Source organism: Apium graveolens, chromosome 4, assembly GCF_009905375.1.
Source record: "Apium graveolens cultivar Ventura chromosome 4, ASM990537v1, whole genome shotgun sequence".
Classification (NCBI taxonomy): Eukaryota; Viridiplantae; Streptophyta; class Magnoliopsida; order Apiales; family Apiaceae; genus Apium; species Apium graveolens.
Window position 1 is genome coordinate 312092265 of NC_133650.1, and position 19326 is coordinate 312111590.

The 19326-nt window shown below is 36.3% G+C and overlaps 1 protein-coding gene across 8 annotated transcripts; it reads left to right on the forward strand.

The window, feature by feature from the left end:
• The first annotated feature begins 1269 nt into the window (after nt 1-1269).
• LOC141721774 (disease resistance protein Roq1-like) lies at nt 1270-18509 on the forward strand. Of its 8 annotated transcripts, XM_074524868.1 has the most exons (8): nt 1270-1445; nt 2008-2502; nt 2615-3707; nt 3938-4216; nt 9725-11062; nt 11147-11731; nt 13090-13208; nt 14626-14762. In XM_074524868.1, the coding sequence occupies exons 2-6, from the start codon at nt 2018-2020 to the stop codon at nt 11639-11641; spliced, it is 3690 nt and encodes a 1229-aa protein (XP_074380969.1). In that variant the 5' UTR covers nt 1270-1445; nt 2008-2017; the 3' UTR covers nt 11642-11731; nt 13090-13208; nt 14626-14762. The 8 variants fall into 8 exon arrangements, with proteins under 8 accessions (XP_074380969.1, XP_074380973.1, XP_074380967.1 ...); XM_074524866.1 differs by lacking the exon at nt 1270-1445 and having other exon boundaries at nt 1902-2502; XM_074524867.1 differs by lacking the exon at nt 1270-1445 and having other exon boundaries at nt 1902-2502; nt 11153-11731.
• Nucleotides 18510-19326: the final 817 nt, after the last annotated feature.

Genomic DNA, 19326 nt, shown 5'->3' on the forward strand with positions numbered 1-19326 from the left:
ATTCACAATAGAAGGCATAGTTACTTGCCTCAAATAACTTTCCTGTTTCACGGTATTCGAGTTATTGCCACCTAAGACCTCTTTTCCTTTCCTAAAATGAATGCCTTCGCTTCCCAAATATGCAAGTGATGTAAAGATAGAGATTGAAAAAGATTGAGATTAATGGTGAAATCTTGGAAAATCGAGTAGAACTTGAGGTTGCATGTAAGAGAGAGAGAGAGAGTGAACCGGGGGAGGAAAAAGAAGGAGAAGGAAGGAAGGTGGGTGGGGGTATATATAGTGGAGTGGAGGGCAAAAGAGTAATTTGCCAGTGATTTTTCTTTTTTCTTTTATATCAAAATACTATATCATGTTTTGATAATATAAAAACGACTTTATAAAATCTGAAAGTGCCATAAATTTAAATAACGATATAACTTTCTAAATTGCGAATCCAAACCACAAAAACACACAGAGAACTCAACATTTATCATAACTTATTATAATCCTCAATTTTATTATTCTTAATCCTTCTCATTTAATTCATCCTTTGAATAACGGGTCTCGTTCTACCTGACGGCCCGACAATCATAACTTAAACCCTTTCACTCACTCAGAACGAGCATTTGCCCGTTCCTTATTACTACTAGCTTAAAACCCGTGCGATGCGGGTTCCCGTTAATATTTATATATTTTTATTTATATTTTATATGATTTTATTGAAATTCTAATATAAATAATTAAAAAAGTAAATTAATAAAAATATAATTATATTTTATTGTGTATAACTTTAAGTTAAATCGAATAGTATAGTATAAAATAGTATATAATTGATGAGATTTGAACCATTAACCTTATTTATAAATAATAATTAAATGTTTGATGTTGGCGGGGTTCGAACCTGTGAACTTGGTTAGTGTATTTTTTTTATAAATATTAATACAAATGTTTGTTGTTGGCAGCATTCGAACCTAGAAATCTATGTATAATTTTATAAATAATAATATAAATTTTTGTTGTTGGCGGGATTCGAAACTGTAGATTTGGTTGGTGTATTTTTTTAGTATTCTGATATAACAGTTATGATCATTTGGTTAAGAGATCTAACGCTAGACGATCGTGATTGAAAGAGATAACAAAAAACAGGGTTAACCAAACACAAATTATACCCCTATTTACACATAAGCCACCAAATTATATAACTTATATATTATACTCATAAATTCACAATTATAACATAAAAATTACAATAAACCGTAATCAAAATTACAACCTAAATTGGAGATTTAAAATGTGGTTTGATGCGAGTTTGACCGACCAACCGCAGCTAACATGAACTCCTACACCCATTTTAAGGTAGCCAAATCAGTTTCATCAGGCACCGCAGATAATGATGCGACTGAGTCTCGGTGGAAATTCGCAGGAGTATCATCTTCGCAACCAGCCTCCTCACTCCAACTATGATGGTACATCTCACAAATTCATATTCAGACTCATACATTTGTCTAAAACTGGAAATGTACTTATTGTAGTAGTGTTTACGTTTCTATGTGTGTTTTGCGTTTTTTTTTGGTTGAGTTGTCGTCAAAGAATAGGTTAAATTTCTATATCCCCAGTTTACATCTGTGAATATAACATGTCGATGGGTCATTTTATCAAACAGTTTAATGTGCATAAAATTTGGGTAGTTAATGTTGAGTTCAGACACATAATCATTAAAAAATCAAAACCAGTCCCTTAAATTCTCCGTTGTCTCTGTATTTTAAGCTCACTTTCTTTACAGACTTGTTAATGTTAACAAACACGTGAATAATAAAACAAATAAGGGTCAGAAAGTAGTATTAGTGGGATGTTTATTTATTTAAGGACCACCCTAACCACCATTCCACCATGTGGAAATGTCATATGAATTTCCGCCAAAAATTGTTGACTGACTTCATATTATTCCTACACAACTTTAAAACTACATAAAATCAATCAACCAATTCTTCTATTTTTAAGCTATTTTTCTGCCATGGCTTCCACCAGTAATCTTGAAATGACTGGTGCTTCCTCTTCTTCGCAATGTCCGCCTATCACCTGGGATGTCTTCTTGAGCTTTTACGGCCAGGACACTCGCAAAAACTTTACTTCACATCTTTATTTTGCTTTGGATCAAGCTGGAATTGTAACCTTCAGAGATGATACTGCTCTTGAAAAGGGCCAAGAAATTTCATCTTCTATTCTCAAAGCAATTAAAAATTCAAAGATTCTTGTCGTAGTTATCTCTGAGAACTATGCTCTTTCACCTTGGTGCCTCAATGAGCTCGTAGAGATCCTTAGATGCAAGAAAACGGAGAATCATGTTGTTCCTGTTTTTTACTATGTTGATCCTTCAGATGTCCGTAACCAGAAAGGGAGTTTTGGAGACGCTCTTGATTATCACGAGAAGCGTTACTCTCCTGACATGATAAATCAGTGGAAATCAGCTCTTGCTCAAATTGCGGCGATAACTGGATACCATCTCAAAAATAATGCAATTGAGTATGTCTCTTTATCTTGTTCTTTCACATATAAGCATAATGGACTATCTAATTCCATGCAGTTTACATTAATATCTGACTACAAGTCTGTCTGTATTTCAAATTACAATCAGGAATGAATCGGAAACTATTCAGAGCATTGTAGAGAACATCACACGACAAGTATCTACGAAGGTCTTACACCTCGGAGAAGATATATTTGGGATAGATTCTGCTGTTGAAGAAATATATCAGAAAATCAGGATGGAATCAAATGATGTACGTGCGATCGGGATATGTGGCATGGGCGGAATCGGCAAAACTACTACTGCCAAAGCTTTTTACAGCAAATATTATACCAATTTTGAGAGTTGCTGCTTTATTGAAAACGTCAAAAAATATTCACAGGGAGGTAGTCCTCTACTTCCCTTACTTGAGCAACTATTGACCGTGCTTCTCAAAAGCAAGGATTATAAGGTCACTAATGTTGACAGTGGAATTAGACAATTGAAACAAATTCTATGTTTCAAGAAAACACTCATAGTTCTCGATGATTTGGACCAGTCAAGCTATTCTGAATTTCTAGCAAAGCACTGCCATTTGTTTTCAGCCGGAAGTAGAATTGTTATTACGACAAGAGATGTACACCTGTTAAATCAATTAAAAAGTGATTTAATAGATGTAGATATATACATGATGAAGAAACTGGGAGAGGCTGATTCTTTAGAGCTCTTCAATTATTACGCCTTTGGAAAAATATCACCACTTGCAAGTTTAAGAGAGCTCTCGGTTGGTTTTGTAACATATGCTGGAGGTCTTCCGTTAGCTCTAAAAGTGCTAGGTTCTTCTTTGCGAGGTAGAACTCATGATGAAGTATTCTGGAAAGCCAAACTTAAGAAAGTTAAAAAAATTCCAGAGAACGAGATAATGGAAATTCTTCAACTGAGCTACAATGAGTTGGATGATGAGACAGTAAAATCAATATTTCTCAAGATTGCATTCTTCTTCGTCGGGAAGTTCGTATATGAGGCCAATGTCATATTTAGATCTTGTGATTACTTTCCCGAGGTTGGTATACAAATACTATTGGAAAGATGTCTACTTACAATTGATACAAACGAAGTACTTCAGATGCATGATCTTATACAAGACATGGGAAGGGATGTTTCCAAGAGCATACACATGTTCTTGCGAGGAAATCCATGGGAATTTTTGCAAAATCAAAAGGTAATTAAAAGCAAAATGCCGAGTTGTTAAATATTAGATATCCCTATTAAATGGATGTGATATCTGAAGAAGGTTAATAGCTTTTAGTCTATAAAATTAATAAACTATCATCATATTAAAAGTTCTTGAATTTATTTCAATTTTATCAAAACATTAGACTATGATTTAGATGACCGTTTTTTTTGTCCCGTTTAAACCATACTTATTTCACTTACTTTTTGTGTGTGCAGGAATTAGACAAAATTGAAGGTCTCGTCTTAGATCTAAGTCAATCAACCGAAAAACAAATCAATTCCCAAATATTTGAGAGGTTGCCCCAGTTGAAATTACTTGAAATTCGTAATGCTCACGGCATTAAAGGACATTTTAAAAATTCATTTCATGAATTAAAGTGCATATACTGGAGTTATTGTACATGGACACGGCTACCTTCTAGTTTCCAACCACAAAAGTTGATCTCCATAAGTATGCCACATAGCAATTTCAAGATGTTGTGGGATGATGCCATGGTATGAATTAAAATTCATTCATTATTTTTATGAAAGTAGTATTTATACATATATTGTTCACTTAATATTATAATAATATATGTTGTTATTTATGTAATGCCGTTAAAAAGTTAACGGAATGTTAATTCTCGTGAGGATAAAAAGGTCATAGTACATTTCTAATCGCTATCTTATGTCTATATGTAAGATTTATCCTTATATTGAAGCTTTTGATAGTAAATATAATTATGTAAATCATTGCTTGATTGATGTTCAGTAATATTATCGTAATCTTTGTAATTACTGTAGGACAACTAGGCAATCATCTAGGACAGTTAGACAAATCTCTAGTAATTACAGCAAGGATATCTTCTGTAATTACAACCAAGATTCCCTTGGTGTGTATGTATAGTTCTGAAATATAATACAAGGAGGTCAAGGGGAATTACTCAATAACTAGCATGGTAATCAGAGTCATCCACCCTACCCTTATTCTTTTTCTTTATCTTCTTCTTCTGTGAAGTTCACATTCTTAGAATTTTGTTGTCTCCTCCTTTTGTCTCTTGCATTTTCTTGCAATGACAAACTCTGCCACATCTTCTGGTGCAGCAACACCACCTATTTCCCCGCCATCTTCTTCCCTACACCCTGCCCAAACAGTCAGCAACATTCGAAACTTAATTCCCCTCACTCTCGACCCTCAGCAGGTTCAATACCACTCCTGGGCAGAACTCTTTCAGGTAGCTGCTCGTGCTCACTGTGTCATGGATCATATTGACGGTACTGCTCCAAATCCGATGCTCAGTAAAGCCAAGTGGGATCAAATTGACGCTGTTGTTCTATCATGGATTTATGGGACTATCACACAGGATCTTCTTCTCACGATCCTCAAACCAGGTTCTACGGCCCGTGAAGCATGGCTCCGCCTCAAGAATCTTTTCCATGACAACAAAAGTGCTCGTGCTGCAGATTTGGAGAACCAATTTAATCATGCTCAGTTGGAGAATTTCTCGTCTATTGCATCTTATTGTTAGCATCTTAAAATGCTATCTGATCAGCTCTCGGATGTGGATCAATCAGTAAGTGACCAACGACTAGTAATTCAACTAATTAATGGTTTATCCCGTGATTATGATACAGTTGGCACAATCATTAGCAACACCAGTCCTCTCCCTTCATTTGATACAACACGTAGTATGCTCCTCTGAGAAGAGACACGTCGTGGTCGACACTTCGACAATCAGCCCTTAGTTACTCATCAGGCGTTAGTCGCTCCAACAACACCACATGTCCCTAACCCTCCCATCATCTCCTCTAATAATCAGTAAGGAGTTAATAACAATCTCAATCGGAACCGGGGAAAGAATAAGGGCTCACGTAACTATAATCGTGGCCAGCCTCATCACATGCCTCCTCAACAGCCTCGGAACATGGCACCTCAACAACACGGATTTGCACAATGGCCAGCTCCTGGACAGTGGCCCGCACCTTCAATTTGGGGTGCACCATGGGCGATGCCTCCTTGTCCTTACCCTACCAGCGGCCCGGCGTATCAGCGTTCCCCCTCTCCTGGAATTCTTGGTTCATCACCGTGACCACAAGCTCTCCATACCACTACATCTGATGGTATCTCTAGGCAGTTTACAGATTTGCCACATGCTTTTTCAGCCATGACCATGCAACCACCTGATGAATCATGGTATATGGACACAGGTGCTTCTTCTCACATGGCTGCTAACCCAGGTACATTTCACACTATTTCAACATCGAGCAATGTTCCTTCTGTTTATGTTGGTAATGGCAATCACATTCCTGTTGTTGGTTCTGGTACTGCACAACTATCCCCGCACCTAACCATGACTAATGTCCTCCATACTCCTCACATTATTAAAAATTTAGTGTCAGTCCGTCAACTTACCAAAGAAAATAATGTCTATGTTGAATTTGACCCATTTGGTTTTTCTGTGAAGGATCTTCAGACATGGGATACGGTCATGAGATGTAATAGTTCTGGAGATCCTTATCCTGTTTCTCAAACCACTGTGGCTTTTACCCCTCCACAAGTGTCTTTTGCAACCTTGTCTTTCCATGATTGGCATTGTCGTCTAGGACATCCTGGAGATCATGTTTTTGATTTTCTTAGGAGTAATAACCTAATTTCTTGTAATAAAGAGCAACACTCCAAAAGTTTGTGTTCCTCTTGTCAAATTGCTAAACATAAGCGTTTACCTTTCTCTCCTTTCACTCCTACTTATGCACCTTTTGATATTGTTCATAGTGATATTTGGACTTCTCCTGTGTTGAGTAAAAAAGGTCACCGCTATTACCTTGTTTTGCTTGATGATTTCACTAATTTTGTTTGGGTTTACCCTCTTAAACAAAAATCTGAAGTTTACAATAGATTTCTTCACTTTAGTACATTCGTGAAGACTCAATTTGAGCGTGACATAAAATGTTTTCAATGTGACATGGGTCGTGAATTTGATAACTCTTCTTTTAAATTATTTTGTCAAAATTACGGGATGATCTTTCGCTTTTCATGTCCTCAAACTTCTCCTCAAAATGGGAAAGCAGAAAGAATGATTCGGACTCTAAATGACGTAGTCCGAACTCTGTTAACACATGCATCCCTTCCACCTAATTTTTGGGTTGCCTCCCTTCATATGGCAGTTTATCTTTATAACATTTTACCTACCAGGCTTTTAAATTTTAACACTCCTACTCATGCTTTGTACCTTCGTTCACCTTCTTACTCTCATCTCAAAACATTTGGATGTCTTTGTTTTCCCAACTTGAGTGCTACTGCCCCTCACAAGTTGTCCCCTCGTTCTACTCCTTGTGTTTTCCTTGGTTATCCCATTTCTCATCGTGGTTACTATTGTCTGGACTTGTCCACTCATAAACTTTATATCTCCCGTCATGTCACTTTTGACGAGAATGTTTTTCCTTTTTCAAAGATAGACAATGTTCCCTCCTCATCGTATAAGTTTTTAGCTGACGATACACCTTCTCCATATTTGTTAGAGCATTTCATGACCATCCCGGGTTCTCACTCCCCACCTACACCTATACCGACCAATAGACCTGCCCACCAACAAAATCAAGACCCTCCACTACCATCTCGACCTCTATTGGTCTACAGTCGTGCTCCTAAACAGCCTCCAAACAGACAGCCCCAACCACCTCCTACTCGCCAACATCGAATGATTACCCGATCCCAAACAGCAAACCAATATAATCTACACACCACTTCTCTCTCTCCCTTGCCTCGCTCCTATCTCAGTGCCGTTGAAGACCCTAATTGGAATGCTGCCATGCAAGAGGAATATAATGCATTGATTAAAAATGGTACTTGGGATTTGGTCCCCCGGCCTACTAATTCTAATATTATCCGGTGTATGTGGTTGTTTAAGCATAAGTTTGATTCTAATGGCAACTTGCAACGCTATAAGGCTCGTTTGGTGGTTAATGGTCGATCTCAAGAGGTTGGGGTTGATTGTGATGAGACTTTTAGTCCAGTTGTGAAACCAGCCACTGTCCGAACTGTACTTAGTCTTGCCCTCTCTCAATCTTGGCAAATTCGTTAACTTGACGTCAAAAATGCCTTTCTACACGGGGATTTGAAAGAAACTGTCTACATGCATCAACCCCCTGGATTTGTTGACCCTTTATTCCCGTCACATGTATGTCTACTTCGGAAGTCTTTATATGGTCTAAAACGGGCTCCACGCTGTTGGTATCAACGATTTGCCACATTTATAACAAAGATGGGTTTTGTAAGCAGTAAATGTGACAATTCTTTGTTCATCTACAAGCATGGGGTGATACTGCATATCTTCTTGTGTATGTAGATGATGTTGTCCTCACTGCCTCTTCTCCAGCATTCATTCAAAATATCATCTCCACTTTGAGTTCAGAGTTCTCTATGACCGATTTGGGGCCACTTAGTTATTTTTTGGGTATTTCAGTTCGTAGAACGGGTGATCAAATGTTTCTTTCTCAGTGGAAGTATGCTGAGGATATTCTTCGCAGGGCTAAGATGGATAATTGTAAACCAATTCAGACACCTGTTGATACCAAGAACAAGCTAAGTGCCGACTTAGGGGACGCATCTGATCCATCTTCTTATCGGAGCCTTGCCGGTGCCCATTCACTCGACCTGACCTTAGTTACGCTGTTCAACAAATTTGCTTATTCATGCATGCCCCGCGAGAGCCCCACCTTGCTGCCATGAAACGTATTCTCAGATATATTAAGGGAACTCTTGAGTACGGCCTCCATCTTTCAGGTTCATCCTCCCGTGACTTGATAGCATACTCTGACGCTGATTGGGGCGGGTACCCTGACACTCGTCGTTCCACCTCTGGGTACTGTGTGTTTCTGGGTAACAATTTGATCTCCTGGTCCTCTAAACGACAACCAACCCTGTCCCGCTCCTCTGCCGAGGCAGAATATCGAGGTGTTGCCAACGTTGTTGCAGAGACCTCCTGGATCAGGAATTTACTACTCGAGCTACACCAACCCATCCAAAAAGCGACCTTGGTCTATTGTGATAATGTCAGTGCAGTTTATTTGTCATGCAATCCTGTGCAGCACCAACGTACTAAACACGTTGAGATGGACATCCATTTTGTACGTGAAAAGGTGTCTGTTGGTCAGGTTCGTAATCTGCATGTTCCTTCCTCATCTCAATATGCCGATATCTTCACCAAAGGTCTACCTTCCTCCTTGTTCACAGAATTTCGTTCCAGTCTCACTGTTCGTCCCTCCCCTGCTTCGACTGAGGGGGTGTGATAGTAAATATAATTATGTAAATCATTGCTTGATTGATGTTCAGTAATATTATTGTAATCTTTGTAATTACTGTAGGACAGCTAGGCAATCATCTAGGACAGTTAGACAAATCTCTAGTAATTACAGCAAGGATATCTTCTGTAATTACAACCAAGATTCCCTTGGTGTGTATATATAGTTCTGAAATATAATACAAGGAGGTCAAGGGGAATTACTCAATAACTAGCAGCTTTAAACCCTAATTCTTAACATGAAATCCTAATTTCATGGCAAATTGGGTCTGAGTGGTAAATGGGTGGGGTTATTTTAGATGATTCTTGCAAACATAACTCCATACGCTAACATTTTACGGCAGGTGGTATAAATTTATATTACTGCTTAGGAAGGTAGTTTTATAATAATTTTATCATATATTAATCATAGTCATTCCTGAAAAAAAAATCATAGTCCTTTTTCTCTCACAAGTAGTGTATTAACGGCAACTGTTCGGACTCCATAACGTGCTTTAAAAAAATATAAATTTAGCCATACAAATGTTGACTTGTTTATTTCCATCACCAAGTGCAAAATCATTAGATTACAGGTACACAAGATGCAATGTAGTCTTTATTTTATTCTTAACTATAAAAATAAAATACGTTAATAAGAACTAGCAAGAGTTGTTACTTTTTTACTAAAATAATTTTTAAGGCATTATAACTGTTCATTAAAATTCTTTGGTATTCTTTTAAACAGTCTTTCACGAGTTTGAAGATGATAAATGTCGAATACTCTCTGAAGTTGAAAACAACTCCCAACTTTGGAAATTCAAAATCTATTGAGAGGTTATTCTTTTGTGGTTGTGAGAGCTTGCTAAAAGTCCACCCATCAATTAGAGAGTTGTCTGGTTTGTATACTCTGAATTTGAAGGAATGCATATACCTGAAAGTTGTGGCTGAAACACTGGGTCAGTCAAGTGAACTGCGCTATATGTTTTTAAGTAATTGTAGAAATCTAAGACAATTGCCAAAGCAGTTGGGTGGTATGAAATGGTTAAAGTGGCTTGATGCAAGTCACACCGTAATTGAGGAACTGCCAGACTCAATTACTCAACTCAAGGAATTGGTTTATTTGAAATTGGATGGTTGCAAGAAGCTTAAAAATCTGCCAGTGCAGATTGGGAACATGGAAGGCTTAAGAACATTTCGTGCAAGTTATACTGCAATTGAACAACTTCCAGATTCATTTGTTGGCCTCATTAATTTGGAAATACTGGATTTGTGTTGCTGCAAAAACCTTCGAAATCTTCCAGATGGCATATGGAAGCTCAGTCTTCTTAAAGTACTAGATCTGGCACGGTGTTCAAAGCTGGAGCACTTGCCTTGTAAATTGGAGAATATGCAATGTTTAGAAGAGTTATATGCACTGTGTACAGCCATTAGAGAAGTACCGGATTCAATTGGACTACTGAGTAGGTTAAGGGTATTACATTTGTCTGGTTGCGAGAAGCTTGAATATCTGCCAAATAGTGTCTGGAATCTTACATCACTCACTCAATTAAATATTTTAGACATCGGTAGAATGAATCTGCCTGCTACAGTGAAGGATACGAAGTTGGTTTCTTTATCTCTGAAGTGTAATGTAATATTATGGCTGCCTGTGATTCTAAGTTTCTCTTCTTTGAAATGGTTAGCTCTTAGTGTTGGGGGTGAGAGTTTATCTTCAACCAAACCATTCAGTCTCTCTAAGCTTTACAACCTACAATATCTCTCATTGTATGACTGTACAAATTTTGGGTCATCTTTTCCAGAACTTCCTCTTCGTATAACACAATTAAACCTAAATAACCATGCAACACTGGTACGTCTGCCAGATTTATCCAGCTTGAAAAAGTTGAAAAAGTTGGAGATTAACTGGTTCTTCAGCCTTGAATCACTTGGACCACTTCCTCCTCATCTTCAATCAATTACAGTTTATGATTGCAGAAGCCTACAACATCTATCAGATATGTCAATGTTGAAGGAATTGAGTGATTTGAATATTGGTAAGTTCTGCAAGTGGAAATCATTTGGTTCGAAAAAGAGTTTCCTTCAGGTCCGTTTATGTTAGAACTCCTTACTTTATCGCCCTAAATGATACTCAATCACACGTTTATAAATCAAACTTCATTTTCTTAAGTTGCAGGTAATAGATGTAAGAAGACACTTCCGCCCTTTCTATAAAGTTGAGGTACCAAAGATCGCAGAATGGTTCAGCTATGCAAGCACTGGTCATACAGTCTCTTTTGATATCCCGACACTGTCAGCCGATAACTTCTTAGGCCTCGCTCTATCGGTTCTTTTAACGGGCAAACACAGGCATCATCGCTTTATCATGAAAGCTGATGTTATTAATATAACAAATGGTACAACGAAGTCCTGTCCGATTCTTGTATGTTTATGCAATAGAACATCTGAAGTATATTATGCGGTAAAATGCATAAGAGGAGATGAAATGTCAATAAGAAGTGGGAACAGAATTAAGATTTTACTTCAAAGGAAATTGTATGATTTTAATGGACTCCTAGAAGTTCCTTATGAAGGAGTGAAGGTAGAGATGTTTGGTGCCCATGTGATGCAAAGAACACTCGCTACCCCAGATTTTCCCTCTGTTTTGAACACCTTGATAAATTGACATGTTGCTTACTTATCTTTTGGTTATCATATTATCTTGAATCAATCTGAATATCAGAATCACCTGATACAGAGATAATACTTATGTCAGGTTAATCTCCTTCTTCCTTATCACTATTACTACTAACTTAATAGATAAAAGTAGATAGCCAGTTTTGGTATGCTTCTTTGAAATGTGATATATACAAGTTCCATATTGAAGAAAATAGTTTGTTCTTACTTCTTAGTATAATCTAGAAGTTAATTTTTATAATTCAAGGTGTATGATCTGTTTCTTAAAAAGATCCCACTGTGGAATAGAATTTCAAGTCTCTGCCTTTAACCTCTACTTTTTAATTGATGAAATCTTCTGTCATAAGTATGCTTTCTGCCTCAGACAGTTATACTCAGCTTAAAGCTTCTCCGTGATTTGTGTTCTTTGTTTGTATTATCTTTTAATGTTGATGTGTACATTGCGAACTAATCACAATTCTACCTTTAAAGCTGATGTTAATAATCACACAAATGGTGTAACAAAGTACTGTGTGATCCCTGCTTACATTACAAGGCTTGAAGTATAATCTGTGGTACAATGCATGAGTAGAGACGAAATCTCGATCAGAAGTGGAGATGGAGATAGAATTCCTGAGATTTAATGTAAATAACGGCTTAATTTTTGGAAAGTGTTGAAATTTTTGACACATTTAATTAGGGCTGAGCAAAACCGAAAAATCGAACCGAACCGTGCTAATTCAGTTAGGTTCGATCCTGTTCGGTCTATTCGGTCGGTTCGGTCCGGTTCTATTAAAAAAATTCGGTTCGGACCGAATAGACCGAAAGACCAAATCATAAATACTATAATTTTATATTATATATATTTTACATATATCTTAAAAATTATAATTATAATTTATAATTTGTAATTTTATTTATATACTCTTAGAACTCTACATATCACCTTATTTTAATTATTGTTTTAATTTTAAAATTTTTGGTTGAAATTTTAATACAGTTTAATTTATAAAAAAAATCGGTCCGTTTGGTCCAAAACCGGACCGATTCGGTTCGGTCCGGTCCATAATATAATTTCGGCCCGGTTCGGTTCAAGAAAAAATGATAATTCGGTTTTTCAGTCTATTCAGTTCAGTCCGATTATGATCGCCGACCGAATGCTCAGGCCTACATTTAATGATGAATGAAGATATTTTTTTATTGGAGGATGTAGATAATTTTTAAAATAAAAAAGAGTTCGGATGTGAGAAGAAAAAAGGGAGAAGGCGAACAATTTTAATTTTGCTGGGATGAAAATTGAAAAATGGCAAGTAGATCATGAGTGAAAGGATTTTTTTTTATTTTTCTCGTATTAAATATTTTCTCTACTACTATTCTTACTATAAAACTAAAAAGAATTGGGGCACTATTTAAGTTTGTGAGCTTGGCCGTTCTAACAGTCTGTTTTTCATCATACAGTTTGAGAGCCAAATTAGTTTGTTTTTCAGAAGCAGCAGCAGCAACATCCACCGCAGATGATGATGCAAAAGCAGTCTAGTAGCATCTTCACAATCGGCCTCCTCACGCCAACTACGATGGTACACTTCATTAATTCATATTCACCCTCGTATATATATAAATCTAAACTAGGAATGCACTTATAGTAATACTTTTTCAGTGCTTATGTCGTAAATTTTGTGTGTTTTGGTTTGAATGCAGTGATTTTTTGTTCAATTGTCTTGAAGAATAGATTAAATTTAAGTTTTGGGAAGAAGCGTAGAAACACTCTTATTATGAATTTAAGTAAATTGAGTATACAAAATCGCAGAATTTTAAGCATAGTACAGAACTCAGAAAATAACTCATCCAGTATTCTTTGGGATTTTGCTCAAACAGTTTGAGAGCATCTTACCTGACATGTCTCAGGTCATTTTACCTAACAGTTTAATGCCATCTTCCTACTAAATCCAAAATTCATATTCTTTAAATATTCCCAAACAGCTAATATTCTCAAGAGAAATACTACTAACTTCCAAACATGTCACTACAAAATGTTTATATTACAGATTAGAAAAATGTATGATCAATTTTATTTCTGTATTCTTTTGTCAGGTATTTTCTGTATTTTAACCAAGTTGTCAATGTCAACTGAACACATTAATAAGAACCACTAGTCCTATTAAATTGGCTGCATATGTCAAGGGCGGCACTATTAAAACTAGAGTCCTGGCCATACTCAACAACAACAATTTTCTTTCATGGCAGCCACTAGTAATCATGAAATAACTGCCCCTTCTACTTCTTCTTCATCTCCACCTATCAGCTGGGATGTTTTCTTGAGTTTTTACGGTGAAGACACTCGCAAAAACTTTACTTCACATCTTTACTCTGCTCTGGATCAAGCTGGAATTTTAACCTTCAGAGATGATCCTGCTCTTGAAAAGGGCCAAGAAATTTCGTCCGGGTTACTCGATGCAATTAAATATTCAAAGATGTTTATCCTAGTTATCTCCGAGAACTATGCTCGTTCCCCATGGTGCCTTAAAGAGCTCCTAGATATTCTTAGTTGCAAGAAGACAGAGAGTCGGGTTGTTCCTGTCTTTTACTATGTTGATCCATCAGATTTACGTTACCAGAAAGGACGTTTCAGTGACGCTCTTGATTATCATTATGAGAAAAAGCGTCACTGTCCAGACATGATAGACAAGTGGAAATCAGCTCTAGCTCAAATCTCGGAGCTATCAGGATACCATCTTAAAAAGCATGCAAATGAGTATATCCCTTTATCTTATTCATCCACGTATCGGAATAATGAATTTCATTCCATTGCAATTTAACCACTCTTTATAAAAATGGGATATAATAGTTTTAGTAATTACATAAAACAACTTGTGTTTGCACATCAGTTTTATTCATTATGGTTGATTGTTTTAATCATTAATCATGCTATAGCAATAAGAGATGTCTGATATTTAAACTTTTAGAACTATAAGTCTGTATTTTTGTTTAAAACAGGAACGAATCGGAAACTATTCAAGACATTGTAAAGTATGTGGAACGACAAGTATCTACAAAGGGAGTGCACCTTGGAGAAGTTCTATTTGGGATAGACTCTGTTGTTGAAGAAATATATCGGAAATTGAGGATGAAATCAAATGATGTACGTGCCATTGGGATCTGTGGGATGGGCGGAATCGGGAAAACTACTACTGCCCAAGCTTTCTACAACAAATATCATACTGATTTTGATAGTTGCTGTTTTGTTGGAAATGTCAAACAATATTCACAGGGAGGTAGTCCTCTACTTCCTTTACTTCAGAAAATGTTGCCTGCGCTTCTTAGGAGGAAGGATTATAAGGTTCCTGATGTTCACATTGGAATTAGACAACTGAAACAAATTCTTTGTTTCAAGAAAGCACTAGTCGTTTTGGATAATCTGGACCAATCAAGTTACACAGAATTCCTAGCAAGGCACTGCAATTTGTTTTCAGCCGGAAGTAGAATTGTTATTACAACAAGAGATGTACACCTGCTAAATCAATTAAAAATTGTTTTAATATGTGTAGATATATACATGGTGAACAAATTGGGAGAAGTTGATTCTTTGGAGCTCTTTAATTATCACGCCTTCGGAAAAGTTAAACCGCCTGCAAGTTTAAGTGAGCTCTCATTAGGCTTTGTAAATTATGCCAGAGGTCTTCCATTAGCTCTCAAAGTGTTGGGTTCATCTTTGCATGGCAGAACTCAAGATGAGTTATTTTGGAAAGCCAAGCTTGAAAAAGTTCGAAAAATTCCGGAGAACAAGATACTGGAAATTCTTCAACTGAGCTACAATGAGTTAGATGATGAGACTGTGAAGTCAATATATCTTGATATTGCGTTTTTCTTCGTAGGAAAGAACAAATACGATGCTAATCTCGTATTCAAATCTTGTGATTACTTTCCAGAGGTCGGTATACAAATTCTTTTGGATAGATGTCTAATCACCATTGATGAAAATAATATATTTCAAATGCATGATCTTATACAAGACATGGGAAGGGAAATTTCCAAGAGCACACGCTTATTCTTGGAAGGAAATGCATGGGAATATTTGCAAAATCAGAACCAGGAGGTAATTAAACCCATATTTTTAGTTGTAGAATATTAGTTATCTATATTAATTGGAATTGAAATTCCAAGAATTTTAAATAGCTCTTAGTCTATAAAATTAGTAAAATATTTATAAATTCAAAAGTAATAAAATTGATTTTTAATATTTTTTGAAAAATAATTACCTATTGCACTATGATTAGATAAATATTTGGCTTCGCACAAAAGTAAACTATACTTATTTTACTTATTTATTTTTCCCTGTCTAAATATAAACAAATATATCTTACCTATTTTTTGTGTTTGCAGGAGTCGGATAAAATTGAAGGTCTTGTCTTAGATCTAACTCAATCAACCGAAAAACAAATCAATTCTCAAATATTTGAGAGGCTGCCCAAATTGAGATTACTTGAAATACGTAATGCTCATGGCATCAAAGGACATTTTAAAAATTCATTTCAAGAATTAAGGTGCATCTATTGGAGTTGTTGTACGTGGACACGATTACCTTCTAGTTTTGAACCACAAAAACTGATCTTCATCCGTATGCCATACAACAACTTCAAGATGTTGTGGGATGGTGCCCGGGTATGAATCAAATTTGTTATCTACTCTTATACAAAATATTTCATTTCATTTTATTTATAACATCTTTGTAGAAATTTGTTATTAAAGACTATCAAAATTGATTATTTTACGAAAACAATCTTTAGCGGCAATGCAAATGTGTATTAAAAGTTTTGAATTTTTTATCTTGTGTCTTTTGTAATCTTTTGTACAGTCTTTCACCAGTCTGGAGATGATAGATGTCCAATACTCTATGCACTTGAAAACAACTCCCAACTTTGAAAATTCAAAATCTCTTAGGAAGTTATACTTTCGTGGTTGCGAGAGCTTACTAAAAGTCCACCCATCAATTAGAGAGTTGAATGGTTTGTCTTCTCTGAATTTGACGGAATGCATCCCTGTGAAAAATTTGGCTGAATCACTGGGTCATTCAAGTGCATTGGACAGTTTGCGTTTGGGTTATTGTAGCAATCTAAGACAATTGCCAAAGCAATTAGGTAGTATGAAATTTTTAAAGGTGCTTGATGCAAGTTACACCGCAATTGAGGAATTGCCAGATTCAATTACTCAACTCAAGGAATTGGTTTATTTGAAATTGGATGGTTGCAAGAAGCTTAGAAAGCTACCAGAGCAGATTGGGAATATGGAAGGCTTAAAGACATTACGTGCAAGTTATACAGCAATTGAACAACTTTCAAATTCGTTTGGAAGCCTCATTAATTTGGAGAGACTGAATTTGGAATGCTGCAAAAACCTTCAAAATCTTCCGAATAGCATATGGAAGCTCAAGTTGCTTCGAGTACTAGATCTAGGGTTGTGTTCAAAGTTGGAGCGATTGCCTAATGAATTGGAGAAGATGCAATGTTTAGAAGAGTTGGATGCATCATCCACAGCCATTAAAGAAGTACTGGATTCAATAGGACAACTAAGTAGGTTAAGGGTATTGAGTTTGTCTTACTGCAAGAAGCTTAAATATCTGCCGGATAGTGTATGGAATCTTACATCACTTACTCACTTATATCTTCTGGGCATCGATGGAGTTGATTTGCCTGCTACAGTGAACGATACAAAGTTGGTTACTTTACATCTGAAGAGTAATGTAATATTATGGTTGCCTGTGATTTTAAGTTTCTCTTCTTTGAAAGATTTAACTCTTATTGATGGGGGTGAGAGTGCATCTTCAACCAAACCATTTAGTCTCTCTAAGCTTTACAACCTTCAAAGTCTCGCATTTTATGACTGTACAAATTTTGGGTCATCATTTCCGGAACTTCCTCTTAATATAACACGGTTATATCTATATGATCATGCAACGCTGATACATCTACCTGATTTATCCGGCTTGAAAAAGTTGAGGCAGCTGGATATATACCATTACATCAGCCTTGTATCACTCCCACCACTTCCTTCTCATCTTAAATCACTTGCAGTTAATAATTGCGCAAGCCTAAAACATCTATCAGATATGTCAATGCTGAAGGAATTGAGTGATTTGAATTTTGTGAGATGCGGCAATAGGAAATCAGTTGGGAGTTTCTTTCAGGTTGGTTTGTGTATCCTTCTAAATGATACAAAATCACGCTTCTATAAATCTAACTTCGTTTTTTTATGTTCCAGGTAATAAATTTAAGAAAATTGTTCCTCCCTTTCTATAAAGTTGAGGTACCGAAGATTGCAGAATGGTTCAGCTATAAAAGCAGTGGGCGTACAGTCTCTTTTGATATCCCAACACTGTCTGCAGATAACAACTTCTTAGGTCTTGCTCTTTCGGTTATTTTTACGAGTAAATTCAACTGTCAAAATTTCATCATGAAAGCTGATGTTACTAATATAACAAATGGTACAGCAAACTCCTCTCTGATTCCTCTATCGACAAAAAATGCAGAGAGAGAAGTATATTATGCAGTAAAATGCATAAGAGGGGATAAAATCTCAGTAAGAAGTGGAGATAGAATTAAGATTTTACTTCGAAGGCAATTGTATATTACTCTTTCCGGAGAAGATCATCATGTAGCTAGAGTTCCTTATGAAGAAGTGAAGGTAGAGATGCTTGGTACTCATGTGATACAGAGGACACTCTCCACCCCTGATTTTTCTTCTGTTTTGAACAACCTGATAACTTCATGTTGCCTAGTGCTTCCGTAACTTTGGTGTCTTTCATGTATTCTTTTTTGGTGGTTAATTGAATTTATAATACATTTTATAAATTGTATATTTTTAATGTGTCTTAAATTTATACATATTTAGTAAATGTGTATATTTATTTTCATTGTTTTTAGTTCATATGTTTTTTTACGATTGGTTTCAGACTTTCAGATGTTATAAATAGGAGATTTCATTAAATAATGGACAAAATCAATGAGCTTATTTGGACTTGTAATGCCTTCAGGAGCATATAATAGCAAATATGTCAAAGTACCCATTTGTACAGGATCTCTTCAATTATTTTACTGTTTTCGCTGCTTGTCTCGTATTTAATACTCTTACGTAGTCTCTCCAATGATTGAGAGTTTCTCTTTTTGGTTCTAGTAACAAGTTATATTCATTTCATATTTTGTTGTTTTCATCATAAAAGAAACATGGAACACTCGAAACAAACGTTTGAGGAATTATATGCAAAGCTGTCAATAGAAGATGAGGAGGAAGGAGGGGTTATTATTGCGTCGGAGGAGATTGTGAGGAAGAAGGAGGCCTTTATTCTGCTAGGACGTTTCTTGACGGAGAAGAAAATTAATTTTGTGGCAATGCAAAATGTGTTAGCAGATTTATGGTGTCCAAAGGAGGGTGTGGAAATTGATGACATAGGAGGAATGAGATATACTTTTACACTCTATCATCCAATGGATCTACACAAGGTGTTAGATGGAGCCCCGTGGTCTTTTGAACAAAGTTTGCTAATTGTCAATGAGGTAAAGGAGAATGGTGATCTAAGGGAGACAAAGTTAGATGATACAGAAATATGGGTTTAAGTATACGGTTTGCCAAATGGATTCATCTCGGAGAGTATACTCCAAAGCATTGGTAACTATATTGGTGTCTACGTAAAGTCTGATCCTG

Coding starts and splice junctions, on each gene's coding strand:
- LOC141721774 (XM_074524865.1), top strand. CDS start 13,869: ATGGCAGCCACTAGTAATCATGAAATAACTGCCCCTTCTACTTCTTCT. Junction 15,725..16,011: donor TGCAAAATCAGAACCAGGAG/GTAATTAAACCC, acceptor TTGTGTTTGCAG/GAGTCGGATAAAATTGAAGG. Junction 16,291..16,483: donor TGTTGTGGGATGGTGCCCGG/GTATGAATCAAA, acceptor TCTTTTGTACAG/TCTTTCACCAGTCTGGAGAT.